Below are 16873 nucleotides of genomic sequence, written 5' to 3' on the forward strand. Positions count from 1 at the left end.
AGTGAGATTAAAATGGTTGTGTATCAAATTGTGATATATGAGGTTGATAGAATACTATTATGCTGTAAGGAATGATGATAGGATTTCAGAAAGCTGGAAAGACCTACATGAACTGATGCAGAGTGAAATAAGCAGAACTAGAAGAATATTGTACAGTGGAACAGCAATATTGTGGGATGGTCAACTGTGCAAGACTTAGCTACTTTCAGTAATGAAATGATTCAGGACAATTCTGAAGGACTTATGACAAAGAATGCTATCCACCTCCAGAGAAAGAACTATTGGAGTCAGAATGCAGAAGAAAGCACACGATTTTTCCTTATTTACTTGGTCTTAGGTTTTGGAGCTTTGGTTTTATAAGATTATTTGATGACAAAAATGAACAATACAGAAGTATGTTTGGAGTGATAATACATGTGTAAGCCAGATCAAATCTCCTGCCAGCACCAGGAAGGGGAAGTGAAGGGTGGGAGGGAGATAAGTTTGATCATATAACTTGGGAAAACTTGTGTGGAAATTTGTCATTACATGCAATCACCAAAAATAAATAAATAAATAAATTTAAAAGTTGATCTGTATAATTTCCTTATTGATTTTATTTACAAATAATTGATTTTGTCTTGTGCTGTATTTTCCTGTACTGCTTAAGGCATAGTTCTTTGCCTCTGAAATTGGTTCAAAATTCAAGTGCCTGTAATGGGTTAAGTTTAGAAATCCAGCTCTCCTGCTAATCATCCATCTTTTCTGGCCTCAAAGAATTCTTCTGTGGCCTGGGAGAGCATGTGAGAAGAGAATTGGGCCTGTTATCTTTAACTGCCAAGTGATAGCTTCAGTGATATCTGGTTTACCGTCTAAGAGTCTGGGCTGCTATTTCATATCTACACTCCAATAAAGATCTTCTCTTTGAACTCATGGGACAAGAAGGCCATTGTTAGCCTCAATGACCAAACTTCCAACCAATCATCTTGGTCCCTGTGCCTCAGCTCTGTAATCTATCAATTTATATTCAGTCCCATGATGTCATCTGCCATGATGTCATCAACCCTAAAAAAAAGGGAACTGTGTCTGCTTGGGGTCTTTGGCATAAATGGAGGCATTTATTGACAGGTAGCATGCCCCTGCTAATAAATGCTATCTTGCAGAGAGATCTGCCTCAGTTTTACCCTTTTCTTAGTTATATTTTAACAAGAGGAATGAGAAAACCAAGTCTCAGAGAGGGATAAATGACTCTGGAGCCAGTTGGCTGGTAATGGGAACTGAATTCAAGTCTCTTAATTTGAAGTCTAGTATTTTTTCCACTGAATCATACAAACAATATTGCTTCTGTTTGATAAGTGTCATCAAATGTACTCATCTGCAAGTATGTGTATGTTTACATTCCCAAAAAGGCTACCAGTCTTCAGATGCACAGATCAGGAACTATTCTGGACCTCTCTCTTCTCTAAGCAAGCCCTCCTATGTGGGACCTCATATCTACCAGGTGAGGTAGAATAAGGGAAGAGAGATACTGGAGAACTGGTGGGACATGAGAGAGAGCATTCCATACCTCTCCTGACACCTTCGAGGAAACATCACTGGCTCCTCCTCGTTTCCTTCAAAGGGCCAGGGTAAGGTGCTATTCTCCAGCATGGTAGTGGGGCCCTCCTACCTCCCAATTCTCTTGGCCCCTTTGCACGTATAGGATTTTCTCTCTCCTCGTCCCCAAGGTGTCTCCCTTACCTGACTGCCCTGGAGGACCTGCTGCTGATAGAGGGAGAACCTCTCTTTGGCTGACTCTTCGGCAGTGGGGCTGATGGGCTTGGGGTCCGACAAGGACCTCTGCATGGTTTTCATGGGGCGAGGCACGGTCTGTTGGCGCTGGGCGCTGTCGGCAGTGAAATGCTTCTGTGGTGTAACATGGGCCTTGTTTAATCTCTCGCTGGAAGCAAAGGAGGATTCCAGGAGCCGGTGTGGGGACAAAGGAGAGACAGGCGAGTAGAGAACCTGAGGGGACTTGGGTGGCTGGCGGGTTACTAGCTGGGAGAGGGACTCGGTAGGCAGATGAGCCTGGTAACCGATCTCTAAGGGGTCCGGCTTCTTCTTCTCAAATTTCCCAAGCCCCTGCTGCCTGGGCTCCAAGGGTCCAGTCGTGACGATCTGAATGCTAGGGGTGTAGGGGGTGATGGCTGCCGGCCCGGTAAGTTGAGGCACCACGATCCCCTGGGTCTGTGCTTCCGGCTCCGTCTGGCACGCGAGGCTTTCTCCCTTCTGAGTCTTCTCTGGGGCCGAAATGTATTTGATGATCTCCACTTTGGGGTCAGGGGTGGTGATGTGAATGGAAGGCGAGACCCTCAGCAGCTGATCGGGCTCCGTCTGTACCGAACAGTCGCTGATGGTCTGAATGCCGACGCTGGACTTGCCCCTGGGGGAGGAGGAAGAGGCCTCGTGCTTGCTGTCTGGAGCCGAGTCCGCGTGGCGTGAGAAGCGTGTGCGGCGCCGGCGGACGGGCTGCTCCCACTCGGCGTTGTCCTCGTCGTCGGTCTGGACGCTGCAGTCTGTGCTCCGTCGCGTGCGGCGCCTGCGGGACATGAAGTACCTCTCTTCTCCGTCCTCCTCGTCCGTCTGCACGCTGCTGTCCGTGATCTTCTTGACCACGTAGGGCTGCTCATGGGTCTCCTCCATCTCGTAGGCGTCCCGGAGACGGGGCATCGAATGCCTCTTCTTGAGGCCCCTGCCGGCCTCCCAGTGCTCGTCCGTCTGCAGAGACATGTCAGAGGCCGAGTTGGTGAGGGGCCTGGGTGGCCCCGGCTCCCTCGGCTGCCCTTCCATCCCCACGGCCGCCGTGGCCATGAAGGCCTGGTTGATGGGAGGCCAGTAGTGGCCGTTGGGAGCCATGGTGCGCTGCATTTCCAGGGCCATCTCCGTGACAGCCTGGGGGGCCAGTCTCCCGGAGGGGTCACCCACCGGCGGGAACGGGGCCTTCTGCCTCTTCTGCTCCTCCAGCTGCTGCTGCAGCTGTTGCTGTAGCTGCTGGATCTGCTCCAGCTGCAGGCGCTGCTGGGCCAGTTGCTCCCGCTGCAAGGCGAACTGGGCCTGGCGCTCCTCCTGCTGCTGCTGTAAGACTTGGTGCTTGATGGTCTGCAGCTCCTGGATCTCCCTCTGCACCAGCATCTGCTCCTTCTCTCGGTGCCGCTGCAGCTCCACGCGCTCCCGCTCCAGCTCCTCGTGGAGCCGCAGCTGCCGCAGCTTCTCCAGCTCCACGCGCTCCCGCTCCATCTGCAGCATGTGCTCTTGCTGCTTCCTCTGCCTCTCCTCCTCCTTCTCTTCTTTCTCGGCAGCCCCCGCCTTGCCCACGAGCACCGCCGGGCTCGCTTCTGGCTGCTTCTGGCCGGGCGGGTGGGCCGGGGTCGGGCCTGCCTCCTTGGCTGCCCCTGGGCCTGCCGGGGGGGGCTCTTCTCGAGTGCTTCCCGTGGGCTGCTCGGTCCTCTGGAGGCCCCCGGCTGCTGCTGCTGCTGCCGGCTTCCCGGAGGGCCCGGGGGGTACGCCGCTCCCGGCTCCGCTGGTGGCTGGGCCTGCCTTCCCCAGGTACAGGGGCCCTTCCATCCCAGGCGCCGTGGTGAGGGCCGGGAATCTGCCCGGAGGGGGATAGCGATACAGCCCCTGGGGCACGAGGGGCACCCGAGGGGCAACCACCGGGACTCGAGTCAGGCTGGCAAGAGGCACAGGGGTAACGGTCCCCGGGCCGTAGGGTCTATAGATGCCTCGAACCATGGGCCGGAGCACCGACGCCGGCTGGGTGGTGATGGGAAGAGTGGAGGCAATGGGTGTGTTGATGGTAGAATAGATCATTCCGTCGGCTGCGCGCACAGTTGCCGTAGAAGGGAAAAGCTGTCTGATGGCCCCTCCGCCCTGCCCGGTGGCAGGGTTGTACTGGGCCAGCTTCCCGAAGCTCTGCCGGCCTTCGGGGAAGTTGGGGTTCACCATCATGTTGGGCTTGATGGCCGCCAGGCCCTGCTGGGCGCCGGCTCCGGGCCCGGGCCTGGGGCCGTACTGCAGGAGCTCTGGGCTGCTGCCGTGCCGGCCCCCGTACTGGTCCATGGAGTTGAGGGCCGCGCACATGCGGCTGATCTCCCGGGCCGTGGTGGCGCTGTACTGAGCCAGGCTGGACTCCTGGAAGCCCGACAGGTCTCCTCGGGGCGAGTACCTATAATCGGAGTAGATGTTGGACGCCGAGCTGTACCTTCTCATGGGGAAGGGGTGGCCCATCAAGTCCGGGGGTTGTCTCAGGTCTGTGAAGGAGCCGTACTGCATCCCCTGGGCCAGGTAGCGGCCGTCAAAGCCGATGCTGTAGGAATGCTTCATGGTTGTGAGGTCCATGGCAGAGTCTCCCCCGGGGGGGTGGAAGAACTGGTCGCTTTTGTGTGGGTAATAATTCATCCCGGCCTCGGCCAGGTTGGTGTCGGACATGGAGGAGTAAAGCCTTCCCATAAGGCCGTGGGAATAGAGTTTCTGCTCCTCGTAGAGCCTGGGGCCTGCTGTGGCCTGTTCCCTGTATGGGGCCGGCTCAGGAAGGTCCTGCTCCCGGGGCCCGTAGAAGGGAACGGTGCCCTGGCCGGGCTGGGCTGCGTCCACCATGTTTTTCTCGGGCATCTTGGAGGAGGGATGGAAAGTCCCAGTACAGCTGCTGCTGAAAGGAAATTTGTAGACGACGTCGCAGCAAGCCACTTGGCTCTCGGGTTTGATTCCGGTGAGGTCCAAAGCACTGGCGGGTTCTTCTTTGACCAGCTTGGTCACGGCCCCGGCCGTCATGTCGTCCATCTGCACCATCATCATGTGAGGTTTCTTCCCCGCCAGGTGCGTGGGCATGCCGTGCGCTTTGAGCTCTGCGGGCACCCCGCGGTAGGCCTCGGCACTGGGCTCCACGGGGTACGGCTTGATGCTGACATTCTGGGCGGCACTCATCTGAGTCACTAGAATGTCTTTTTTAACCAAAGGGGCCATCTGGTTGGGCAGGTTATACCGGGCAAATTTGGTTTGCTGGGCTTCTTTGGGCTTTCCCCGGGGCCCTCCTTGGTAGGGGCCAGTCTGCACAGCCTGCTCCACATGCTTAACCTGGGTCAGACACACGGGGGTTCCAGTCCCTTGTCCAAAGTCCAGTCGGTTCTGGAAAGGGTCCCCATAGATCACGGGTTGCTTTGGCTGAGACACAAGCATGGAGGAGGCCACGGTGATGCTGACGGTGGTGGAGGTGCCGATGAAGGTGTGGGTGTGCTCCTGGGCGTTGAGGTTGATGATGAGAGGCTGCACCGTGGTGGACTGCCGCCCCGCAGACTGGTCTAAGGTGAGACAGTACTTCCTGGCCTCAGCAGCCAGGGAAGTCAGGTCCATGCCTTGGTCAGTGATGATGATCGGGGTGGATTTCATAGTGGTCCGCAGGTCCACCGCAGAACTAGTCGGTGGTTTGGGCCCTGGTTCCACCCGGGACGTCCCAGGGACTGAGGAGATCCGGCACAGAGAGATGTTCTCGGCAGGCAGGGAGCCCCAGCCGTAGAGAGCAGCTGCGCCATCCATAGCTGGGGCCACGTGCCCCTTTGCGGCATTCGTGGGGATGATGGCACTCGAAGTGGGGGTTCTCTCACTCTTGGGGAAGCCGTGCAGGGGCTGCTCCTGTTGGAACTGGGCTCCATTGACCTGTACTGACTGACTATAGCTGTGAATGGTAGGTTGGTGTCTGGTTGGAGACGAGTCCGGTGACATGGAAGAACCAGCATTGACCAGCTTGGTTTGGCTGGCTGCGTCTGAGGCCAAGGTGATGACCATGAAAGGAGATTCTTGAGAAGACTGCTGCCTGGTGAGGCGGGGCGAGCTGGAGCGGTGTGGAGTCTGAGTGCCCTGAGCGACCATGGAGGACGGGGTGGAGGAGATGGGGCTCCTGGGGATGTCAGAGGGGAGAAGCGGGCCGTGGGTCTGGGTTGAGAACTCTGCAGTAGCCTTGGGCCCCACTCTGCTGATTGCAGAGGGGAGACCTTCCATCGGAGAGGTAGGAGAAAGGGGTGGGCTGGAGCTCTTGAAGCCGGGATAGACTTTTGATGATGGAACAATAATCTTGCCATCACTCACGCTGGGAAGCCTGTCTCTTGCAGGTAGCCCAGAGGTGTCAGGGAGCCCCTGAGCCTGGGGCATGTCTTCAGTCTGGGAGCCGTAGCTTGCCGTGGTAGGGAGCTGGGGTTCTGGGCCGGCAGGGGCCGTCGCAGCCGTGTAAACACGTGGTCTGCTGGCTGTACTGGAAGCCACAGTTGTGACTGAAGGGGTTCCTTTGCTGTAAGTGAAAGGAGTTGTCACTCCCTTGAGAGCAGCACTGGGAGAAGCAGGGGAGCTGAGAAGCTTGAGGGCATCCTGAGGCTCTTTCGCAAAATGTTGGGTGACTCGGACGTCGGGAATAAGCCGGCTTCCCCCGCTGTCTGAGGAGAAGGACATGGGGGCTGCGAGCTGCGTGGGGCTGGTGCCAGGGGTGAGAGGACCGCCATTCTGCCTCATCAGCTCACTGTAAGCACTCTCTGTGTTCAGAAACTGCTTCTCCTGATAAGTGCCTTCTGCAGCCTTCTTCTCCTCCTGGAAAGCCAGGTCTTGGGAAGAGGCCTGGTGCATCCTGGCTATACTCTGAGACGTCTGGAGGATCTCCTCATACACGGCGCCAGCGTCGGCAGCCTCGGGCTCATAGTGGGGCTGGGAGGAGCCCAGCTGACTGGACACGTAGTCGTAGTCTTCGATGTACTGGTATTCAAAGCTGCCCTGGCCTCGGTCGGTGCCCCGGGAGCTGCCATAGGTGCCACCGGGCTGGGCCTGCTGGCCCTGCTGCTTCTGAAGCAGCTCAGCCTTCCTCATCATCTCCTCGTAGGCCTCCTCTGCGCTCTTCAAGGGCTTGCCAGAGGAGTAGCTGGCACTGCTGGATACCTTTTCAGTTGGGGAGTAGAGGGACATGAAGGTGGGCAGGTTGTACTCACTGCCAGACTTGTAGAGCTTGGAGGTGCCCATCTCGAAGCCCTCAGCCTCGGAGTCCAGCGAGGGGGAGGGGGAGTACTCAGAGCAGGATGAGCGGTGCAGCTCTTCCATCTCGGCAGCCTGCCGCAGCTCCTCGGTGGGCGATGCGTCCTCGATGGGCGACAGGTTGCTAGGGGGAGTCTTGGAGCGCTCCCGCCTCCGCTGGGCCCGCAGCTCCTCCTTGTCCCGCTTGGTTTTGCGGGCCGTGCTGCGGATGCGCTGCTGTTCCACCTCCCGCATCTTCTCCTGCTCCCGGAGCAGCTCCTCTTCTTCTCGGAGCTCCTCCTCCTCCGAGGAGTCCTCGATGGTGGGGAGCAGGGGCCCATGGGAACGGTGCCGGGCTTTCCTCTGCTGCTTGACCTCCTCCAGCCTCTGGCGGCGGCTGGGGCTGCTGTCACTGTCTTCCTCCAGGGAGGACAACGACGTGGGGGAGGTGCCCGAGGTATAGCTGGGGGTGGTGGCAGGCAGCGTGGAGGAATACTCTCCTCTGGACCGGTCCTCGGGGGAGCCCGTCAGGCTCTCCATCTCTAGCTCGGGCTCCCTGTCCAGGCTGATGTCTGCCTCTTGGCTCATCTCCATCTCTCGCCCATAGTTGTTGGTGCTGTTGAGCTCGATGGTCTTGAAGCGGCGCAGGCCCCCCTGCAGGGCTGCTGCATCTTCAGGCTCGGGGGCACCTGTGTCCTTCAGCTCTTCCTCATAGCCCGTGGTGGCATTGTGGGGCAGCCGCCTCTTGGGGGGCGTGGGCTCCTGGCCCTGTTCTGAGCCTGGCTTGGAGCTGGTCTTCCTCAGGCTGTACTTGGCCCGGTCATATTCAGCGTCGTCCTCCTCCAGGTTGTCCTCCTCTGCGCTCATCTCTAAAATCTGCCTCCTCATGAAGTCTTCATCTGGGAGCTCGGGGTCTCTGCCTGCAGGCCGTGTCGGGAGGGGAGATAGCCCACCCTCGCTGCTATCTTCCACGTAGTCATGGCGCAGCTTGCTGCCAAAGTCATCTGAGGACTCGGCCGTGTCTCTCGGGTCTCTCTGGTTCTCCCACTCAAGAGAGTCTTCGTCCTCTTCCAAGATATCCTCCAGTTCTTCTCCAGAGTCAAACGCCTCGGGGGTGATGGAGAGGGAGCGAGGCCTCTGCCTCTGCTTTGGCTCCTCTCGCAGTGAGGGCCGGGCCTTGGCCTGCTCCCCTGGGGTGCCTCCCTGAGCCTCCAGGAGGGGCCGCATGCTGCTTTCTAGTTTGTTGAGCTCGGAGGGGCTGGGCGGGCTGGGCTTGACCACCCCGGCGGTGTTCAGCTGCTCCTCGTCCTGCTGCACGAGCCCTGTGATCTCACTCTGGGAGCTGGAGATCCCATCGGACGAGTAGCCAGTGTCACTGAGGCTCTGAGGACTCCGGGACAGGTCCTGGGAATAAGGCTTGCTTGAGTCCTGCAAGGAAAACAGAAGCCATCACAAAGGAGAAGTGAGGAGAGCTGTGGCTCCTTGTGGTGGACGGAGTCAGGGATTGTGTGTGGGGAGGCCTGAATTCCAATCTTGGTCCTGCCACCAACATTCAGGGTGATTTTAGGTGAACCCCTTCCCTCTCTGGTCCTTAGTTTCCTAATGTGTAAAATGAGGGGGCCTAGAACATAGGATCTATAAGGTTCCTCCAGCCCTCACTTGGGGTTATCTATGCTACTGGCTTAGGGCAGGCAGGGGAAAGGTTGGCATGGAGAGACTCCCTGTGATTCACCCCAGGACCCCTCCCCACACTGGGCTCAGAGAACAGACACTGACCTCATGCTCACTCCCTCTTGGTGTTTCAGTGATGGACCCGACTTTGCTGTCTGCAGGAAGTGGTTCCGCCCTCTTGGGCCCATCCTTTGTCTTTGGGGCCTCACTGAGCGCAGTTGGCAGAGGAGATGGCTTCGGCACTTGTTTGGCTTCGGCTGGGCCGCTGGGTTTCTTCTCCGGGGGGACACTTGGGGGCTTGCTGGGTTCAGATGCCCTGAGGTGTTTGGTCTGTAGGCTGGGAGAGGTGTGAGGGGGCCCCGTGGGCTGTTGACCTGGGCCTGGGGCAGGTGGTCCTTTCTGCTTTTGAGGGGATGGGCCAGCTTGGTGTCGTGGTGAACTTGTTGGTGTCTGCTTTGGGGTAGGCAGGGGCACGGGGGCTGGGTCACCAAGGCTTCCTTCCAGCAGCCTCTGTGTTTGGCAGTTCAGACACAGCCACTCATTTTTCTGCAAAAGAAGGACCAAATACAGGGCTTACAGGGCAGAATTACTTGGCCTCCCTCTGTCTCAGTTTCCTCATCTGTAGAATGAGAATAAGAAAAGACCTAGGACCGCTGTGAGGCTCAAATGAGATAGTAACTGTAGCTGAGCACAGGGTCTGCCATATAAAAGGTACTATATAAATGTTAGCTATTATTATTATTATTCCTTTGGCCTAGTAAATGATTTTTCCCTTCCTTCCCCATCTAGTCTTTACTTGAAGACTACCAGGGAGGGGGACTCCATTACCTCCCAGGGCAGTTCATCCTACTTTGAAATAGCTCTGGCTGCTAGCATGTTTTCCCTTCTATCAAACCAAGATCTGCCTCCACTCCTATTCCTTATTGCTTCTCATTCTGCCCCTCTGAGGCCAACCAGAACAAATCTAATCTCTTCTAAATGATAGCCCTTCAAATACTTGAATATGGGGATGACTAGGTGACTCAGTGGAATCAGGAGGTCCTGAGTTCAAATCTGGCCTCAGACACTTCCTAGCTGTGTGACCCTGGATAAATCACTTAACCCCAATTGCCTACCCTTACCACTCTTCTGCCTTGGAGTCAATATACAGCATTAATTCTAAGATGGAAGGTAAGGGTTTAAAATAACCCAACCCAAGAGGAATCCAACTATTTTTCCCAATAGTGCTCATCCTGAGTACCACCTCATCTCTCCATCTTTTTTTCTGCAGAATAAGTAGTCCCAGTTCCTTCAACCAATTCCTCTATGGCCTGGTTTTAATCCTTTCATTGCAGTTTGCAGTTAGATTTGAGCAGAGTCCAGGAGGGCCAAGCCTAGTGTTAGGATCAGGGCATGCTTGCCTTGAGCAGGGAGCCCTTGTTTGCCCATCTCTCTGTGGAAGGCCCAACTATCAAACAGCACTTGTTTCTAACAAAGAACAAGCATTCAGGGTTCTCCTATTGCCCAGAGGGCCTTGGGCCATTAGTTCCCTGGGCTATATCCAGCTACCATAGCCTTTGAATCCTCAAATTGAATAGGAAGCATTAGGATATTTGAACCTGAGTAATGGTCCTGGCCCAGGTCAGGTAGGATATGGCATAAAGTGAGGTCTTATGTCCCTGGGGAAAGCTTAAACCCAACCATGGGAACTAGCTCTGGGTAGTACAAGAGGTCCAGAACCCAAAGCCCAGAGCCTGGCCATGAACAGAGAGCACAGCCCAGTCTGAACCCTGAGCCCAGTGAGAGACAGCCCAGAAATCCCAGCCCTGAATTCAGACCCCAGCCTTAGAATGAAAAGTCCAAAGCCCAGCCCAGAGTTGTCAGAGCCCAGCCCTGGGCAAGAGAGCCTAGAGCCTACGTGGTCTAGAGCCCAGGGCCCACAGCCCAGAGTTTTAAGCCCAGTGCCAGAGTGAGAGCTGTCAGAGCAGCCTAACTCTGACCCCTGAGTCCAGCCCCAGGGAGAGAGAGCCTAGGGCCAGCCCCAGGCAAAAGAACCCAGAGTGTAGCCCAGCCTCAGGGAGAGAGTCAGGGCCCAGGGCCCAGCCCCAGGGCAAGAGAGTCCAGAACCCAGCCCCAAGGAGAGAGCAAGAGCTGCAAGTAGAGATCAGGGGCTCATGCCAGGCAAGAAGAGATATTTTTATCTCCCCTGAGTGGCCAGAAATAGAAAGATTTCTCAGGCTGCTATTTCCTTCTGTCTTTCAGCTTCCAGGCTTTAAATCTTGTTTCTTCTCTTTTGATGGCGTAGTGAAGAAGGTGCTTCATTCCTGCTAGGCCAAGCCAGGATCCTCAAGTTCAATATTCCATTTGAGGGTTTCTCTACTTCCCATACCCTTTGGTCTAACTCCTTTATTTTACAGATGAGGAAACTGAGGCCAAAAGAGATCAAGTGCACAGGATTGTAAATTGACAGTGCTCTTTCTTCTGTACCCCAGTACCCTTTGGGGCTCTCTTGCTAGTCATTTAACCCTGTTTGCCTTAGTTTCTTCATCTGTAAAATAAGTTGGAGAAGGAAATTATAAACCACTAAGTCAGTGTCTTTGCCAAGAAAACCCCAAATGAAGTCATGAAGAGTCAGAGGTGATTGAAATGGCTCAACAACAACAAAAAGAGTTTGTGGTTTAGCAGACTGGACCAGACAAACAATCAGAATGGGGATCACACCCTGAACACCTCTGGACAGGTTAGAATTAGAATTGGACCTTTAAGACTTTGGATTTGAAACTAGGTGAGATCTTAGAGAACATTTGGAGTCAGACTTTAAATCCAGCTCCTCTGACTCCAAATTCATGGCTCCTTGTCCTATATCGTCAAGATGCTTCTCATGGGCAGACACAGGGTTTATAGGAATTAGAGTTGGAGAAGGCCTTAGAGCTCAACTAGTCTAAATATCTCACTTTACAGTTGAGGAAACCAAGGTAAAGAGAGGGGAAGGTACTTGCTTAAGGTCATAAAGGAAGTTAGTTCCTCTACTAATGGCCATCAGAATTTCTGACCATCTGGGATTTCAAGAGCCCCCTTAGGAGGCTGGAATGCCTCCCCTTGTTCAACTGTTCAACCTTTGAAGAGTGTTCTAATCCTGTCAGCGCCTGCTGGGCAGGATATACAGAGGCTCAGATGCTGCTGTGGTGCCCATCAGGGATTCCTCACTAATGGAACTACCTCAAGGGCCTTCGGCAATATTCTCTAAACAAAGGTCTGGCTTGGGCAACAGGAGGGCATCAATTATGCACACTCATGTTACAAACTCAGGACAAGGAAGTTCTAGGAATGGAGCAGGAGTCCAGAGGGGACTTGAGAGCTCTAAGAGCAGGAGGGGGAGAGAGACAGACAGACAGAGACAGACAGACAGACAGAGATAGACAGATAGACAGACACAAAGACAGAGAGACAGAGAAAGAGACAGAGCCAGAGACAGAGACACAGAGAGAAAGAGACAGAGAAAGAGACAAACAGAGAAAAAGGAAGAGAGACAGAGACAGAGGCAGAGAGAGAGAAAGAGAGAGAAAGAGGCAGGGAGAGAGAGAGAGAGAGAGAGAGAGAGAGAGAGAGAGACTGTGTGTTTTCCTTCTGGAGGCTACCAGCTCACCACCAACTAGGGCCCAGTTTCTCCCCCTTCTACTACAATCCCTTAAGCTCCTGAAAAAGCTTTTTCTAAGTTGTTGTTTTTTAATTATTTGAGAGCAAAGAGTCATTTCATTGCTGATTCCCTCTCTAGATCATCATTTTAGGAAGGACCCCAGCCATGCTTAACTTCACTCTGACTTGGGCTCTCTTTGGTCTCCTTTTCCTTGACCACCAAATCTATATATCTAGCCCCAATCTCTTCATTCAGTGTCAGTAGTCTATTTCCAGCTGCCTGAGGGATAGCTAGTTCCACCTGGCCTTCCTCAAACTCCATTTGTTCAAAACTGAACTCATCTCCCCCACCAAACTGGCGTTTCCTCCAGATTACTCTTAGTCTTTCTGATAGCACCATCATCTTCTCAGCTGCCCACACTTTAAAAACAGTCCTTCCATTTATAGGATAAAATTCAAACTTCTTAGAGGGTATTCATAATCCTTTAAAATCGCACTCCCTTACTTTTCCAGCTTTACCTCATAGTATTTCTCTTCATGTGTTCTACGATATAGTCAAACTAGCTAAATAGGAGTCCTTCTAGGATTATCTGAGAGGCATGACAGAGTGGACAAAGCATTGACTATTTAATTAGAGGGCCTGGCTTCAAATTCCACCTGCCATTTATGCATCTTGGGCAAGTTCTAATGAGTAAAACTATTCCCAAGTGCAGAGGGCTGGCGGAGTTAGTTCCCCATGACCAGAGGTTATGGGATCATAGATGTAGAGCTGGAAAGGATCTGAGAGGCCTTCAAATATAACCTCCTCATTTACCAGGTGAGGAAACTGAAACATCAATAGATTAAGTGATTTGTCCATCTAGAAAGTATCTGAGGTGAGATTTGAAACCAGGATTTCTGGACTCCAAGTCTAGTGTTCTATCCACTGCCTCTTCCTGACTCCAAGCAAATGTTGGACAGACCATTGTTAGGGATATTACAGAAAGGAGTCCTGTTAAGGTATTGATTAGATTAGATTTGATTCAAAAACCATTTGTGGAATGCTTAACAATGTGCAACCCACTGTTCTAAGTCCTGGGGCTATGAAGGGAAGGATGTAAAAAGCCATTAAGAAGCAGGCTTAGAGATAAGAGGTCCTGAGTTCAAATTTGACCTCAGATACTTCCTAGCTGGGTGACCCTAGGTAAGTCACTTAATTCTCAATGCTTGGTCCTTATTGCTCTTCTGCCTTGGAACCAATACACAGTTAGGTAGGAAGGTAAGGAGGAAGGAGGAGGAGGAGGAGGTAGAGGAGGAAGAGGAGGAAGAACAAAGAAGATATTGTTTATATGATGTCTTCATAATGGATCCAATTCACTAGAGGTAACACTCACACAAATCAAATACCTAGGAGTCCCTTATTTTATCCTAGTTTAGTCCTCAAGCAGGTTTCAATGAAGTGGAACTAGTTTTGATCTGGAGCTTCTCACTGCTAAATCTGGGCTTCCCTCACCCCTATTCCTCTAGCAACAGAATTGACCTTGGCCAAATCCCTCCCTTTCTCTAGGTTTCTTTCCATGTCTGTAAAAATGAGGGCTGTATCTTAGCCTAGTGATTTCTGAGGCTACTTCCAGCTCCAACCTACTATGGAAGAATTCTGTCTTCAGTCTCCAGACTCCAAATCGATTCTTCTTTCTATTTCATTACACTGACAGTTCCAGGAAAGGCAGAAGAGATAGTTGTTGAATGAATAAATGAATGAAAATAACCGAAGAGGAAATGGATTTGGATAGGTTCCCAGTGTAATCAACAAAAGAGGATTCAGGAAAAGTTGGTTCCATTTAAAAAAATTCTTCTAGCCTTTGGCAGAGCAAGGAATGAAGGAGACACTTCTGATTTGAAGCTCTAGGAGATGAAGGAAGAGACCTGTGGAAGGGCCATAGGAGCTGGACCTCAAAAGACAAATAAAGTGGTCATAGTGGTTGCCAGATCAAATCTTCTATATGCTGGACAGCACCCTGACTCCAAACAGCCCCCCTAACCCTGACTTTCTTTGTCTCCAAGATGCTTATCACAGCTAAGGTCTGGGTAATCAACCCATACGGGTTTCTTAAGTGCCTAAGGCATACTAAGTACACAGTGCAGGGTTGTGGGGATAAAAAGACAAAAATGAGAACTGTTCTTGCCCTCAAAGAGCTTACATCCTACCGGTGGTGGGGATGGAGATAAAACACAGTTCATAGAAAAGTAAATACAGGATAGATACAAAATAAACACTCTGTGATGGGGGCTGAGGAGGGTAGGGCACTAACAACTGGGGAAATCAGAGGGAAAAGTCTCTTGAAGGAGATGTCATTTGAGCTATGCCTTGATGATAGTTGGGTGGAGGTGAGGAGGAAGGATATTCCAGACATGAGAGAAGTACAAATACAAATATATAGAGACAGGAGATGGAATGTCCTGTAGATGGAACAGCAAATAGAATAATGTGTAACCAGTCTGGCAAAACAGGCAGGAGCCATACTGTGAAAAGTTTTAAATGTTAAATTTATATTTTATATTTTATTGTAGAGGTAATGGGGAGTTACTGAGGCTTCTCGAGCAGGGGAGTGACATGGTTAGACTTGTGCTTTAGGAACACAAATCTTTTTGTTATGTGGTAGATAGATACAAGGGATCAAAACTTGAGGTAGGAAGTCCAATTAGGAGACTAGCAAATAGTTCAGTTGCAAGGTGAAAACTGATGGGGCACTGGGCTGACCAAGATTGAAGGTGACTCCTAAGTTGAAAAACTGGGTACCTTAAAGGGTGGTGATGCTCCCAACAGAAATAGGAAAGTGAAGAGGAAGAGGAAGGGTAAGGATTAAGGGAAAAGATCATGAATTTTCTTTTGGACTTGTTGAGTTTGAACTCTCTGTGGGACACTGTGATAGACATGGAAGACTGGGGCTAAGGAGAGATGAAAGCAAGATACGTGTGTGTGTGTGTGTGTGTGTGTGTGTGTGTGTGTGTGTGTGTGTGTGGTGTTTGGAATAATCTGCATGGAGATGGAAACTGATATCAGGAGAGTATAGAAGAAGGACCAAGAAATGGGGTACATTTTTGCAGAAGAGGTGAGATATGACTGATGATTCTGCAGAAGGAAACTGAAGACTGGCCCAACAGATTAAGAAGGGAACCAGAATGGGATTGTCATGAAAATCCAGTAAGGAGAGAACATGGAGCAGGAGGGGACTGTCAATGGTGTCATACATACCAAGGGATTAAAAAAGATGAGAACTGAAAAAATGCCAAAGGGAATGGGTTTTTTCCCTCCACTGGAGGTTTTTCTTTAGGATTAGGAAAGTTAGCAAGAGAGAGCTTATTTTTTTGCTTACAGGAGTGGGGGTTGGCAGACACATTCCTCTGGCGCAGGCTTCCTGAACTGAATTCAAATCAGTGTAAGTAAGTAAACATTTATATATACTATGTTCAAAGACCTGTGCCAGTGCTAGGTATAAAGGGGAAGGAAGAAAGAAAGGGGGAAGGAAGGAAGGAAGGAAGGAAGGAAGGAAGGAAGGAAGGAAGGAAAATAAAGAATAGTTGCCTTCAAGGAGGTTACATTATAAAGAGAAAAGATTAGTTTGCACAAAATTAAGGTGGTTCCTTCTGGGTCATAGGGGTTATGTGGCCCATGAGTTAGGAACATCTGGGCTGGCTAGGGCTTTAGCTTAATTCTTGGGCCAACTATATTGCACAACTATATCCCACATAGATATGCATTCAGAATTAGTGATGAGGAGGAGGAGCAAGATCATAGAGTTTTGAGCTGGAAGAAACATTAGAGATCTTACCTCCTCATTTTGCAGATGAGGAAACCAAGACTTCAAGCTCATAAACATGTGGTGCTTCCTCTAGACTAGTGATTCCCAAAGTGGGCGCTACTGCCCCCTGGTGGGTGCTATAGCAATCCAGGGAGGCGGTGATGGCCACAGGTGCATTTATCTTTCTATTAATTGCTATTAAAATTTAAAAAAAATTAATTTCCAGGGGGCTAAGTAATATTTTTTCTGGAAAGAGGGCGATAGGCCAAAAAAGTCTGGGAACCACTGCTCTAGACAAAATCTGTTTTACTTGATCCCAACCACTTTCATCTCCTCCGACAGTTTGCTATTCATCTCTTCTTATTCTAACATTTTCACTCTTCCTCTATCTCCTTGCTCCTTCAGTGTTGCCCCTGAATATGCTCTTACTCTCTTAAAAAACCTTCACTTGACCCAATCATCTCCTCAAGCTATTGTCCTGGATCTCTCCTCCAAGCAAAACCAGACAAAACTCTCATACTTATGGCCTCCATAAGTTCTCTTCACACTGAAATTTTTTTAAACTCTTACTTTCTGTTCTAGTAACAGCTTTAAGACAGAAGGGTAAGGGCTAGGCAGAGATAAATGACTTGTCCAGGGTCACATAGAAGGCCAGATCTAAATCCAGGTCCTCCCAACTCCAGGCCAGATGCTTTATTCAGTAAGGTGCTTAGTTGTCCCCTATCTTTCTCTTCTCTTCTCTTCTCTTCTCTTCTCTTCTCTTCTCTTCTCTTCTCTTCTCTTCTCTTCTCTTCTCTTCT

The 16873-nt window shown here is 51.5% G+C and overlaps 1 protein-coding gene across 1 annotated transcript in view; it reads right to left on the reverse strand.

Annotated features, from left to right (window-relative positions):
• The window catches only part of BSN (bassoon presynaptic cytomatrix protein), a 230052-nt gene that overhangs the window by 15494 nt on the left and 197685 nt on the right, over positions 1-16873 (reverse strand). Inside the window, exons 5-6 of the mRNA XM_044656949.1 lie at positions 8782-9222; positions 1720-8433 (exon numbers count right to left, since the gene is read on the reverse strand). Coding sequence (XP_044512884.1) covers positions 1720-8433; positions 8782-9222 — 7155 coding nt within the window. The remainder of the gene's footprint in view (positions 1-1719; positions 8434-8781; positions 9223-16873) is intronic.

The sequence above is a fragment of the Gracilinanus agilis genome, chromosome 1 (assembly GCF_016433145.1).
Source record: "Gracilinanus agilis isolate LMUSP501 chromosome 1, AgileGrace, whole genome shotgun sequence".
Lineage (NCBI taxonomy): Eukaryota > Metazoa > Chordata > Mammalia > Didelphimorphia > Didelphidae > Gracilinanus > Gracilinanus agilis.